At 48.4% G+C, this 14589-nt stretch overlaps 1 protein-coding gene across 1 annotated transcript in view; it reads left to right on the top strand.

The window, feature by feature from the left end:
- Window positions 1-14589, top strand: part of LOC146871866 (synaptonemal complex protein 1-like) — a 2219271-nt gene that overhangs the window by 251823 nt on the left and 1952859 nt on the right. Inside the window, exon 4 of the mRNA XM_085652069.1 lies at window positions 11657-11773. Coding sequence (XP_085508195.1) covers window positions 11657-11773 — 117 coding nt within the window. The remainder of the gene's footprint in view (window positions 1-11656; window positions 11774-14589) is intronic.

Genomic DNA, 14589 nt, shown 5'->3' with positions numbered 1-14589 from the left:
CTGGGATGGTGCAGTGAGCTAAAAAACGGTGATGGATTAAAACCATGATCTCTTGACTTGGTAAGAGTATTCTGCATCATTCAGAAACTCTGTCCATCACCACCCCCTTTTTCCCAAATCGATTTTATCCACACTCAGTGTGGGAGGGTATGCTCAGACGTGAGTCCCTTGCTCATTGCACCATCAGGATTCAGGCAAGCCGGGCCGACGAAGGCTGTGATGCCAGAAACCGGTCCCCGGAAGCTTGTTTCCTTCCCAGTATAAGAATTGGCTTGGTAGTTTGGTTTGCCCTGTTCCCGTCATGCACTGGGACAGGTACAGACTAATTTGCATGTAGCCAGGTTCTGAGCTGGGATGGTGCAGTGAGCTAAAAAACGGTGATGGATTAAAACCATGATCTCTTGACTTGGTAAGAGTATTCTGCATCATTCAGAAACTCTGTCCATCACCACCCCCTTTTTCCCAAATCGACTACCCATAGAAGTTCCTTGGGTTTGATGGAAAAACTGACCTTTGAACTGAAAATAATTCTCACACATAGCTATCGTGGCACACTCCATGATGAAAGACACAGGGGTGTTAGATATCCAATTCTCTTTTAGAAGGAGTTCTTCTATTACTCAGTGTCTCTGTCTGTGGAATGTTTGTGTAGAGAGCCTCCAAGTCCAGTGTCATTAGGAGATCGATTTGGTCACTAGTCGTTTCCGAGATTAGATTCAGAACATCCCTAGTGTCCTGTAGATATGAGGGTATTTTCTTGACCAATACCATGGTGTTATCGCCACTGTATTATTTTAATACTGCTTCATTTCCGTGGGACCGCTCCAGTGGTCCGGTCGCTCCTCCTTCACCTATGAAGCCTCCTACCCCTCTATTTTGAGGTATGCACCAACGAGTCACCCTCCTTGGTGGTATTCACGCCCATACGAGCTTATCTTGCTTCATATATATATTTTTATAATCACCAGGGTTCCCTGGTCTGGTGTCTATGTATTAATTCATGATTTTAATTAATCTCTCTTTATATATCGGTTGTCAATTGAGATTAGGGACCTTTTTTGGCCCTTTGTGGGGCCGCTTAGACCCCTATATATTACATTTGGATAATGTCTCCCTCAATGAGCTGTTAATGGTACGTTTGTCTGTCCTCTTGATTTTGTCTCCATCTATTTAGGCGGAGTCGATATTCCAAGACCCTGAATTAGGGACTCTTTATTAGTTGTGAGATCTTTTTACCCGTTTATTATATCAGAGGTATTTTCACTTGTAGGTCTATCCACGGTCCTGAAGAAGTGTCGCTCGATTTTGAGCAGAGAAGACACGAAACATGTTGACCTTGGTCAACTATAGGCTACCCTGATACCTAGAATCAATATAGTAGCCTCCCTGGTTTTATCTAGTCCCAGCCCCACACAAAACCAATTAAAATCATTTAGGGGCCAGGGCCTATTTTAGTTTTTCTAGTCCCCACACTAATCAGGAATCACTGACTTCTACATTTCCACTCACATTCATCATAAAACGGCGTTCTCAGATCAAAAGATCTCCGCAAAAGATGCCACCAGGCCCGTCGGACATTGCAGCGCCGGTCCGACGAGGAGCGCCCGATGATGAAGCATGACACCCTACCAGGTGTGTGAGGGCAACAAGATCTGAAATTTAGATTTCCCTTTTGTGACCAAATAACAGCAGGCTGGTAGTGATTCCAACTATCCTGGCCTTTAGGAGGAACTGTTCTTTCCTGTTTTCCTATGTACCTATCGGGCAGCATTAGAACAGGACCTCGTTAAATAACCAGCTCTCTTGTCCCCACCCCCCCCCCCCCCCCCCCCCTTGATTACACGTAAATTCAAGTATATAAAACACATGGTAAAAGATGCCTACTCCTACGATGCCTCCCTATCTAGATGTACATAAATGTACCTAGCATGGGTGTAGGTGTTAAGCCAAGAAAACCTCATTACCTTAAGTGAGAGTGTGGGACCCCGTCCTGGTCTCGAGTTGGATACCCCACGCTGAACAGTCTACATGCAGGAACCTCAGCGTCTCTGGTCAGTGTGTTGGCTGGGAAGTCTCAGTCTCCTCTAGCTGTCTCAGCAAGATGTGATATATATATACCCATAGGTCTCCCCAGGGGTCCTACCTTGCTGTGTTACTGTGTCGGCCTTAGGATGACATTGGGCCTTAACTTTGTACATAGAATTTATACAGGAGATGATAGTCCTGCTGTGCTTCCAAGAACCCTCATGCAAAATGTATGAGATTTCGAAGTAGGGAAAACCCGCGTTCCGAATGCAGTGTAATATCTAGGTAAAAGGTCAGTCCCTGTAAACCGTGACAAGTGTAATGTAGGGAGAGAATATAGGTGAAGGGTAACGAGTTTACCGAGGACTATATTATGGTACCTTTATGGAATATAACACCAATTGGGTCAAGATTTCACTTGCGGACACTTTAGTATCTCATTTGATTGAATATTGGGGTTGGGGTTGTGACATGGATCACAAATATATTTCATGTGCCGGCGAATCCTTATCCCAACCCTCCTGATTACGATACACAGCCGGGGCAAGCGCTAGCGCCCACTCTGATGCGTATGCTTGTTTAGCCTCCTCTGGGACATATTGCAAAAAACCCAGGAGAATATCATCTTCCCCTTTAGAAGAAGCTAGAACAAATGGGGGAGGTCAATCAACCTCCACCAACAAAATATCATAGGAAGAAGGAAGGTTTTCCCAAAAGACTGCCTTAATTGTGCATTTAATATCACCTTTAATTTGGAAGCCTATCTCATAAAGCCTATTAGGGGGTGCAACATGTGTGTCAGCTGTTTTCACTGCAATGAGCATGTGAGTTGCTTTCACCTCCAGACACTGGTGGAGTGCCTCCTGCACTATGGTAACTTCTGCTGCGCTATCGAGGAGTGTTACCGCACATCTCCAATCGAGGAGCAGGGTTCTCACTGTCTGAGGCATACTTTACAGTCTTCTGAAATGGGGCACGATATTGAGATGGTCCCTCCGGTTTGGCTTTTACGTCAAACTGGCCTCGGGTCACGTCTTGGTCATGTGGACGCGCCTACTCTGCGATCCTGACATCCTCCCCCACCGACCTGTTGATCCGACGTTTCCTGAAAGGAACGAGGAGAAGGAGGATCAGGAACCTGAAACCTCTCGGGTGTTCTCATTTCAGAGCGGTCACGCAAATCGTATCTACGGTCAGAAGCGTCCGGTGTTAGTGAACCAGCACGAGAACTAGGCTTCTGATGTTGCTGCCCCTGATTTTTATTCCATGTCTTTTTAGGAAAGACTGGACAACCCTCCTTGTCCGGAGGGGGTTTACTTTGAACCTGAGTAAAAGTTTTACTCCCAAACTATTGCGACCCAATGATGTATATCATCTGCAATAATGATTGCTAACTGCCGCTGCCGATCAACGTCCGCCACCGCCGATAGGCGTTGACACACTTGCAAGCTAACTGCCTATCCGTTGACATTGGCCAAAATCATATTGGAGACAATAGGGAACATGCCTACTAATCTCATCCCCCATTCCAGGGCTGGACCAGCCCCGTGTTCATCTTGAACCTTTTTAAGAACGCTCGGTAGAACGCTCATAGAGGGGGTGCTAAAGCACAGTACATACACCGCGGCAAACACCGTCCCCCAGGTGGTGCAATCAGCTAAAGTGGGAACAATACCACTCTGTAAACTCATCGTAAGGATCCTTTGATTCTCAACAGGAGTAGTTTGTGGAAAAACAGCCGGTAGTTGCTAAAAAATGTGCCAACCAAAATGGCAGATCTCTATTCTGAGGACGTCTGCCCATCACCAAATTATACATAATGGGAATAATGACAGGTCTAACCACCATGTCCAGTTGGTTGTGGAACGGCTCCAGCTGGAGCCACTTGTATATTACGTGACATAAATTGTATGACTCTAGTGTATATGTATCAATGACTTATGTAATTGACATAGCTCTGTGAGAGGCACATTAAGACAGTTAGGATGTGGCGTAAAAGCAGCTAAAACGGGCCATGTGGCCAACTGATAAGGAGCCTAAACGGACCACAGAAACAGGGTGAGGAAGGGCACCATTAAACCATGTGGTATGCTCCCAGGCTGTCAATGGAACTTCAATTAATCTATAGGGGAGATAATTTTGTGGAACCATGGCTGCCGTATATTCGTGAAAGAAATTATCATTCCCATCCCCCGCTGGTAATGTAAACCAAGAATAGAAAACCTCGAAGCCCCATACTGCATCCGCCTCGACAAGAAAGATAATATCAGCCCCCGCATTAGGGACACCACTTTGAGTCAAATACGCTCTCACTGCAGCGCGGTTATGTGCCGCTATAGCGACCGCCATAATAAATGCAGATCAACAAATCGAAAGAATTGTAGTGCAAAAGAGGGTCAATAGAGAAAGAATAACCCTTTACATTTCAAGCTTGAAAAACCTATAAAACATAAAAATAGGAGGGTAAGCCCTCACACCGCGGACATCTATGGAAACAGGTGTGAGGGGATTTTGGACAAGCACTAGCAGTACTCGGGGGTATCATGAATAAGTACCACACCAATTGTTGGTGGCGCCATGTTGTAGGGATTCTGCACAAATACAGAACTATCCGTAGGAAATGGGACCTTGGTGTATAGGGACTGAGTGTTCCTACCACCTTAGTACCCACAAACCCAGGACCTAATAGCAATAGTGTCACACTTGCTCTCCTACTCACTCACAGAAAAACAAATGATTAGACACCCCAGAACACAACACTCCCAGATCTCTCAGAAATCACGGTAACAAGACACACCAGTTCGCTCACTCTTGTACTCGTCCACAATAGGATTAGACGGAGACACAAAACAGTAAAATATTAATATCTGAAAGAGACAGGTTAGTGTTAGATTCCTTACCTTAGAATATCCCTAGGTGTCAGACTGGATCCGGAAAGTTTTGCTAGCAGTACCCCTGCGCGTCAGTAGGTGGCGTCGTGTGGCTCCGCGTCCATCGCTGGTGTCGTAAACGCCGAGATGACGTCACGGAGACTACTTAGGCACCACCCATATGCGCTGACGTCAGTTTTCTTTTTCCGCGCCAGTAAGCGCAGATCCGGTTAGAGCATGTACCTTAGTCACTTTTTGACTACCCTTTTTGAGACTTGGTCTCCTGTATAATTTTGGTTTCCTTGGTGCACGTAGGGATGCCTGGATTTAAGTCTTATGGGGCCTGCCGTCGCAATATGTCGGTGGCGGACCCCCACCATATCTGCCTCTACTGCATGGAGACCGACCACGACTCCCGGTCCTGTCGGGCTATGGCCCCGAAGGCCTTGCGGGAGTGGCACCGGAAGCTGTTGGAGGTCCGGCACTTGTCCCAGCGCCGTTCCAGGTCCAGGGGCCGTTCCAGGGAACGCTTGCGGGGCTGCAGTCATCGCTCCTCTGGTTCCAAGTCTTCATCCTCGGATTCGGGTAAGTGACGACACAAAAAGAAGTCGAAGAAGCGTGTTTACTCTCCGACATCCCACCGTCGGTCCCCGGATGCAGACGAGGGGGACAGGGGTTCTGCACCTGCGGCTCCTTCGGAGCCCGAGTGTCCTGCGGCCTACCCACCTTACCCGGGTCCGTCGGCGACTCCCGCTCAGGTGCAAGAATTCTTGCTACCATGGACCGCCTCTTTAGGCCTCGGGCTCCCGCCGGCGTGCCTTCAGGCCCCGCGGTCCCAAGTCCGGATCCTGTTGGGCTTCCGGCGGATCCAGCTTCGGCGCCACAGGATCCTGCGCGGTTGGTTCCGGTCCCAGCGCCACCCTCGGCTCTGCCTCCAGCGCCGCAGTGGGTGCCATTTGTCCCGCCCTTGCCCAGTTTCCAGGATCATTTTGTTCCTACCTGGGATCCGCATTCGAACACGGCGCTGGCTCGGCGCCATTCTCGGCACCGTTCCCGACGCTGTTTGTTCCTTCTCCTGCTCTGCCACCGTGGTCTGTACCACATGCGGCGGAGGTGGAGGACGACTGGGAGGGGCCCGAGGACCCTCTTGCCCATCAGTGTGACTCCGAGCAGGACTGGGCGTCCTCGACGTCTCCTCTGACCCGGGGTTTGCCTCTCCTCCGCCTACCATGGAGGAGGGCACCTTCTACATGATGGTGCTCTGTCGGGCAGCTGAGGTCCTCAACCTTGATCTCCCTACGGTGGCCCTCAAAACTAATCTCCTCACTGAAGTGCTTCAGACGGCGTCCACTTCGTCGGAGCCCCTGCCCGCTTGCTCCGGAAGGAGAAGTTCAAAATGCTGACTCTGGCTCAGTTCTTGGCTGCCCTCGACCCTGGAGACTGGTTGGTAGCTGGACTTGCAGGACGCATATTTTCACATCCCCGTCTTGCCGGCCCACCGGCGTTACCTGCGGTTCACAGTAGGCCTGGGGCATTTTCAGTTTGCCGTGCTCCCCTTCGGCCTTACCAGCGCCCCTCGGGTGTTCACAAAAGTGGTGGCGGTGGTCGCAGCTCATCTGCGCAGGTCAGGGGTGTCAGTCTTCCCCTACCTCGACGACTGGTTGTTGAAGGCGGGCTCACCCCAGGCAGTCGTCTCCCACCTTCAGACTACGGCCGACCTCCTGCATTTGCTGGGGTTCTCCATCAACGTGCCAAAGTCGCACCTGAGTCGCTCTCAGAATCTCCCCTTCATCGGAGCGGTTCTGGATTCAACGCTGTTTCGGGTTTATCCTCCCGAGCTGCGAGTCCGGGATATTCCGGCTATGATTCCGATCTTTCAGCCTCTATCCCGGGTTTCAGTCAGGATGACCCTCCGGCTCCTGGGCCTGATGGCCTCCTGCAGCCTGCTTGTGCCACATGCTAGATGGCATATGCGGGCTCTGCAGTGGGACCTGAAGTTCCAGTGGGTGCAGCATCAGGGCAACCTGTCCGATCATGTCCAGATCTCGGAGGGCACTGCACGACAATTGCAGTGGTGGCTCACGAATCGCGCTTGGGTCAATGGCAGATCCCTCTCCCTTCCCCAACCGGAGCACACAGTGGTAAAGGATGCGTCCCTCCTGGGATGGGGAGGCCACTTGGGAGAGGCGGAGATCAGAGGACTGTGGTCTCTGGCGGAGTACCGGCTCCATATCAACCTTTTGGAGCACTGGGCGATCCGACTTGCACTGAAGGCATTCCTTCCCTCTGTCCGGGGAAGGGTGGTGCAGGTGTTCACGGACAACACCACTGCCATGTGGTATTACAACAAACAGGGCGGGGTGGGGTCCTGGACCCTAACAATATGTACAAAGGTTAGCAGTGGTCTGATTGGGAGCACATCACTCCATATGTGCATTAAATGTCAGTGTATCGTATTGGTGCCCCTCAAGGTTAAAGATTACACCCCATTACCCAAGGTGTAGTTCACTATGGTTTAAAAACCAAGTGAGAATGTCAGAAACTGAAGATAAACCTCGGCACTCAATTTAGTTCAATTTTAAGTTGTACAAAACAATTTTTTTTATTATATTCAAGTATACACCACACATTACTTTTCGTTCAGTGTACTTAACATATCATTCAAGTACATTGAGATGCTATATTTGAAAGCAAACAACATATTGTTTCAAAGATGGTAAGTTTGGTATAATAATCCTTTCACTTCAGCGATGAACCGGCAGCCGACACGTGTTTCGTTTCCATGAAACTTTTTCAAGGCTTGGCAAAGTAATCAGCGAGCTCTTAAGATTTATTGTTCTTTTTACAATTTCAGTCTTCTGGTAACAGTGTGTGCTCCATTTCAAAGAAGATTAGTATCTCCATATTAAGAATAATTCCCCATATTCTCAAGTAGTCGTTAAAAATTAATAGATTCTGACAGCAGCACTTGGGCTTTGATATGCCCCTGTTGTTTTCAAGTTGTAACATATTCCCGAGCCGTTCCGGAAAGTTAGTGTCCTGGACCCTATGTCAGGAGGCTCTGCGCCTCTGGACATTGCTGGAACATCAAGGCATTACCTTGGTGGTTCAACACCTGGCAGGTTCTCTGAACGCCATGGCGGACGAACTCCGCCGCCGGTGCTTGATGGATCATGAATGGCGTCTGAACTCGGATGTGGTGCAAGGTCTCTTTCAGCAGTGGGGAGAGCCTTGGTTAGATCTATTCGCCACCGAAGAGAACGCGCAATGTCATCAGTTCTGTGCGTTGGAATTTCCAAGGCGGCACTCGCTAGGCAACGCTTTTCGTCGTGAGTAGAGTTGCAGTCTGCTGTACGCCTTTCCGCCTATACCACTTCTACCCAGAGTGCTGAACAAGATTCGGCGCGACCGGGCCCGAGTCATCCTTGTGGCTCCGGATTGGGCACGAAGATACTAGTATCCCGAGCTACTCGGCATGTCGATCGATCCCCCAATCCGTCTGCCTCTTCGGGAGGATCTGCTGTCGCAGCAGCAGGGGACGGTCCTCCACCCGAACCTATTCAGCCTCCACCTCCATGAATGGAGATTGAGCGGCAACAGTTGACAGCTTTCGATCCTCCTCCCGAAGTCTGTGATGTCATTTTGGCAGCCAGGCGTCCCTCCACTACAACAGTATACGCCTGCAGGTGGAACAAGTTTGTGGCATGGTGCACAGCTAAGGCTGTGGATCCCCTTTCTGCCCCTCTTTCCGAAGTCCTTCTGTTCCTTCTTTCTTTGGCCCAGCAGGGCTCTGCTCTGGGCACTATCAAAGGTTATCTTTCGGCCATCTCTGCCTTTTTGAGGCTTCCAGATCAGCCTTCTCTCTTTAAGTCCCCGGTCGTTAACCATTTCCTAAAAGGCATTACGCCCACGTTTCCTCCCGTGCTGTTTATAATACCTCAATGGGTCTTAAACCTTGTCTTGACGTATCTGATGTGCGCTCCCTTCGAGCCCCTTCATACCTGTCTCTTGCGTCTTCTTACTCTCAAGACGGCTTTCCTGGAAGCTATCACCTCTGCCAGAAGAGTGAGTGACCTACAGGCTCTTTCTTCCAAACCTCCTTTCCTTTCTGTTCATCCGGACAAGGTGGTTTTAAGGACCCGTCCCTCTTTTTTGCCAAAGGTTGTCACGCCCTTCCACATCTGGCAGACCATCACCTTGCCTACCTTCTTTCCGCCTCCTTCGAAAGAGGAAGAGAGGCTCCACCGTCTGGACCCAAAACGTGCGCTCTCGTTCTACCTGCAGCACACACAACAGTTCCGGGTGGATGACCAGCTCTTTGTTGGCTACGAGGGCGCCAAAAAAGGTTGGGTTGTGCACAAGCGGACCATCTATCAGTGGGTCGTTCCCTGCATCAAGGCCTGTTACTCGTTGGCTAAGAAGGAGCCTCCTGTGGGGCTGCGTGCCCATTCTACCAGGGTGACGGCAGCCACTACTGCCTTGGGACGCGGCGTCCCCTTGCAGGACATTTGTCAGGCAGCTACGTGGGCTTCGCTGCACGCGTTTACCAAGCATTACTGCCTTGACAGTCAGGTTCGGAGAGACTGCTTCTTTGGCCGTTCTGTTCTCTGTGACTTTCTGGTGTAATCTATTCGCAGACCCATCACCGGGGTTAGTATTGCTGGGGTATCTATTCTAAGGTAAGGAATCTATCACTAACGTGTCTCTTTCAGATTCACAAGTTACTAATTGTGTAAAGATATATCTGTAAGAGACATTAGTTAGTGATAGATTCCTTACTGCCCCACCCATCCTCTCCCTTTTAGGGCCCTAGTTTTATGCACCAGTGGTCAGTGTCTTGCATGGCTCTGCGTTCCTGGCGCGGAAAGTCGTGTACAGAACTGACGTCAGCGTGCATGGGTGGCACCTAAGTAGTCTCCGTGACGTTATCTCGGCGCTTACCACGCCAGCGACGGACGCGGAGCCACGCGACGCCACCTACTGACGAGCAGGGGTACTGCTAGCGAATCTTTCCGGATCCAGTCTGATGCCTGGGGATAGTCTATGGTAAGGAATCTATCACTAACTAATGTCTCGTATAGATAGATCGTTACACGAGTAGTAACATGTGCTTTAACTAACGTCCCACAACAAGCAGGAATATGCATAGTACAAATATTGTCAGCATAGCAGTCAGTCCATAAATCATGAAGGGAGATGTCATCACAGAAAGACAATGGAGAAAGGAATATAGTGCCTAACCTCCCTCCCCTTGCTAAGAAGTATTATTATTATATAATAAAAGATCTCTGGGCTTTGTCAGCAGACCGCATACCTTAGCCAATAGATGGTAGATCTACATCATAGGTGCTCTTCTCCCTGGAAAGGACCCTCTCCAAGTGAGTGTCACCTATTCATGCACCCCACTAAAAACCAAGTACGCTGTCAAAACAGCTGCATCGATATGTTTTGTCTAAGGGCTAAGGACTGTTGTTTAGTCTTCGCTCTGCAGGGACTTGCAGTGGGCAACATTAAAGTCCATTTGCCATCCTCTAGACTTGTTTTGAATTTGCCAGACCAACCGTGTTTATTTAAATCACCTATTTTGACATATTTATTCCCCGAAACCCTTTGTGATGCCACATGATAGGGATCTCAATTTAGTCCTTACTTTCGGTATGTGCCCTTCCTTCAAGTCGATGCACAGCCGCTTATTGTGTCTGGTTAGTCTGAAAATTGTTTTCTTCGCCCTGGTGACTTCAGCCCGCCACCTGAGAGATACAGGCCCTTTCGGTGCATCTGTCTTTACAGGATCGTTTTCCAGAGAAACTGGTGTTGACGACCAGCAAGGCAGTTTTGCCTAAAGTCATTACTTCTTTTCTTGTTGTGTAATCCATTACCCTCCCAACGTTCTTTGCTCAGCCTCACCCGTTGAAACCGGAGAAGGGACTTAATCAGCTTAACCCAAAAAGAGTTTTGAGCTTTTACATCGATTACACAAAAGACAAGTTCTTTCTAGGGTTCCCTGGGGCTAAGAAGGGCCAGGTGGTGTAGAAAATGACTTTGTCCTGGTAGATAGTGCTCTGAATGAAGACATGTTACACATAAGCAAAGAAGCAGCCCCAGATGGTCGGAGGGCTCATTTTATCAGGCCTAAGGCTGCTACTACTGCCTCTGCATGCAGAGTGCCTGTTCTTGACATCTGTCAGGCTGCGACGTGGGTTTCAGTGCATACAGTCATGAAGCAATGCTGCCTTGACAGCCAGACTCAACAGGTGGGTCATTTTACCTGTTTGGTCCCACAGGACGTTTTGGTCCGAGTCTGCTCCACAGACCCTCCACCTTGGTGATGTACTGCTTTGGTATATATTCTACAGGTGAGGAATCTGAGGTTAGAAGTACCCACCAAACTAACATGCTACTTACCTTCAGTAACACTATCTGGTAGGCACTCTGTCTAATCACAGGTTTCACAACACCCTGCCACCTCCAGTGCAGTGCTCTTTTTAACATCTAAAAAGATTTCATATTAGAGACACATTGGTATTTGTGCTCTGCATCTGATGGGACAAAAAGTCCAGAAAGAAACTGGTGTCACCGCTCAGGGGTTGCGCTTATAGAAGGTTCTGCTCCAAAACTTCCAAGATGGAACAAAGCCAACACATAGCTGCACTACACCACCTACCAATGCTTGGGAACATTGCTTGAAAAGTTGTGTTTACATAGAGTATCACCAGAAAGAGCATTAATGAAGGTATGACACCTGTTTTTGTTTATTACAGGTTAATAAGCTCAAAATAGAGCTGGAAAATTTTAGAGCACAGTATGAGGAAGCAGCTGAAAGCTATAAAAATGTAATAGAGGAGAAAAGTATGGCTGAAGCAAGGCTTTGTGAAGGGGTAAGCCAAATTTGTGTTTTTAGGATATTTAGTTGCAGAATCCTGATTTGAGAAAAGTCACATTTTCAACAGTTACATTAACCACTAATGAAATATAAATAGTCAAGAGAAGTACATGCCCATATTTATTTCACAAATACAGTGGATAGTTTACAGAGCAGAGCAAAACAGACAGTAACATGAGTAGTAAGAGCAGTAGTTACAGGAATCACAGTTGGATGGTGAGAATGGAGCTCACACCTCGACTAAGCATCAGAATCAAAAGGGGTGTGGCTTGCCAAGCTTCATGATGGCTGCAGTCACAGTGAGCTCTGGTAAAGCCCTGGCCTCCAGAATGCATTTTCTTCTTGGAACCAAGACTGCTGACCTGCAGCCCAAAATGCACGTACGAGGCGCACATTATTGTGGTCTCTCGGGGTCCTCCTATCGCCGGAGTGCTACATTTGTGATAAGCTAATCTGACTCTGCAGAATGCAACATAGCAGTGCCTTCTCCATGCAAACAGAGAGCCTGAGTGTTGGTGTTCAGAAATACAAAAGAGAAATGAGTGTGCTGGCATCTCCCCAATCCCGCCGGAACCATCTGACCCAGTAGAGCTGGATTCCAAGTGGGTAGAGAAATATTTATGGGTCAGGGTCACACAGAGGAGAGTGTAGTGCGAGATCAGCAGGAGCCAGGGCATACTCGCCCACTACTGAATGAAGACAGGTTTCCAAAGTAGACATTTATGAAACGGGCCATAGACAGTCCCGGAGTATTTCATGTCCCTAAAGACAACAACCAGGTCTCAGTAAAGAGCAAGGAAGACTTTAATCTTCTTGAGCATCTTTATCATGTGGCCGAGAAAGGGCTCATCTACTTACACGGGGAATCTATTGGTGTGTGCTAAATCTTGGTGAATGACTTAATGATGCTAGTGCTTTTTTCTGTGCAAATTCAGGGACAATAAAGCTCTATTGGATGGATCGAGCTTCACAACTAAGCTTGGTCAACAAGTAAATACATTCAATCAATGTGAAGCACTTCTGATAGAGACTTCCAGCTGCAGATTCTTCACTTTTATAATATTTCCTTGTCATCAGACTAGATCAGGAAACTTTTCAGCAGTTCTTGTGCATGCCAGTAGGTATCCGGAGCCCTCTCTCATCTCTCAGAGACAGGTACTTTAAAAATTGTGTGTGAAATTTACAGTGTGTAAGGGAATGTCACGGTTAATATCGAAAAATACGATGTTGATGTATGCCATATTATATGTATGTATAACAATGAACTTGCATCACTGTTGTCATACGTAGCCAATATGACATATCCCCATCTACCCCGAGCCAGATATGCGTGGTCAGGGAGGCTCTGCGACCTAGGCCTGAAGCAACTGATTGACAGATCACAGGTGGGGTGATACATAACCCATATACAAACATACAAACAGGAAAACCCAGATCCCACAGATAGACTGCGACACCACAATGGTCTTAGTAAATTGGCCCCAAAAAAACACATTTGGCCGGAGGGGTGCTCGTTCCCAAAAGCTATAAAGTCCGATGCCACACTAAGTTAGGAACACTCAGCCAATCAGAACACATTATGCACACTATCCGCAGTGATCACACGCTCCCCATGTTGGACATCTGGACATGTACCCACTGGCCCCACATTGTGTCCACGCAAGGTCAGGACCCACCTGTGCTTCTTATCAAACAACCAGATTTATCGCCCTTTGATTAGGCCCATATTTCTGTCTCCAAATGAATGTACAGATTAGTTTATGATGCTTCATGTAATGCATAAAATGATGGGCGAAACCTGCCAGTCTTCAGGCCCCGATTCTGTTGCCTGCTCTCCCGGCCACTGCTTTTAATTAAGCCAACTGTTCCTGTTTTACCAAACGCCTCTTATATTTCATCGTTCAAGGTAAATTCACATTTAAGCGCAATACCTCCACAAATGACAGGACAGTCGCCAACAAATGTCTGTGACAAATTCCTATCAGGTTTGCTTGTGGTGCCTGACGGTGAGTCACCACTCTATGGCCTGTAGTGATTGCATGTCGATGAGCCTGAAGCCTATTTGGGACCATGAGGCCAAACTCTACATCTCTAAACACAAAGAAACCTGAGACTGGTCAAAGTTGCGGGCTAAGTCAAACGTTCGTCCACTCTTGCTCAAGGAATCTATAAAGCCAATCCACTGGCCAGTCTTCGTTGAGATCTAAATCACAGAAGAAGTCAAAGAAGAAGCCTTAAAATACAGAAGCAGGACCAGGCCTCCTCTCGCGTTCACCTCAGAAGACGCAGGTGCCACACTATCGCTCTCGATCTCGCTCCTGGAAAGTCAGTTGACTTTGGAGCAGATCCCACAACTGATTCCAGCATAACCTGAGTTTCTGGGCCATCCACCACTCTAAAACAGATCAAAGAGTTCTGCTAGGTCATGCTCTGACTCTCCCAATCCTTGCTGACTCCCTCTGACTTGTCTCTGGCCCCAAGGAGACAAGAAGCTTTCTTTCTGGAGTACTGCCTGCAGGTTCTTCCTCAGGGCCTGTTGAGCCTTTCGAGCCCTTCACAACACTTCTGGCTCCGCCTCCGACCCCACTATCCACATCGGTTCCTGGAACTTCGATGCCAGTGCCGAATCCATCAATACCAGAAGAGGAAACACGTCTAGTACTCTCCAAATCGGAGTCGGCACCTGCACAACATCGGTCAAAGCCATGCCCCTCCATTGCTGAGATGCTGCTTCCCCCACTTGATCTGCCACTTGCACAAGGGAGAACATGCACCTTGCACCCCCATTTCAGCACAGACACGAACAACGAG

The sequence above is a fragment of the Triturus cristatus genome, chromosome 1_1, assembly GCF_964204655.1.
Source record: "Triturus cristatus chromosome 1_1, aTriCri1.1, whole genome shotgun sequence".
In the NCBI taxonomy this organism is placed as follows: Eukaryota; Metazoa; Chordata; class Amphibia; order Caudata; family Salamandridae; genus Triturus; species Triturus cristatus.
Note: the sequence above shows the minus strand (reverse complement) of the source record. Positions and strands in the feature narration are given on the sequence as shown.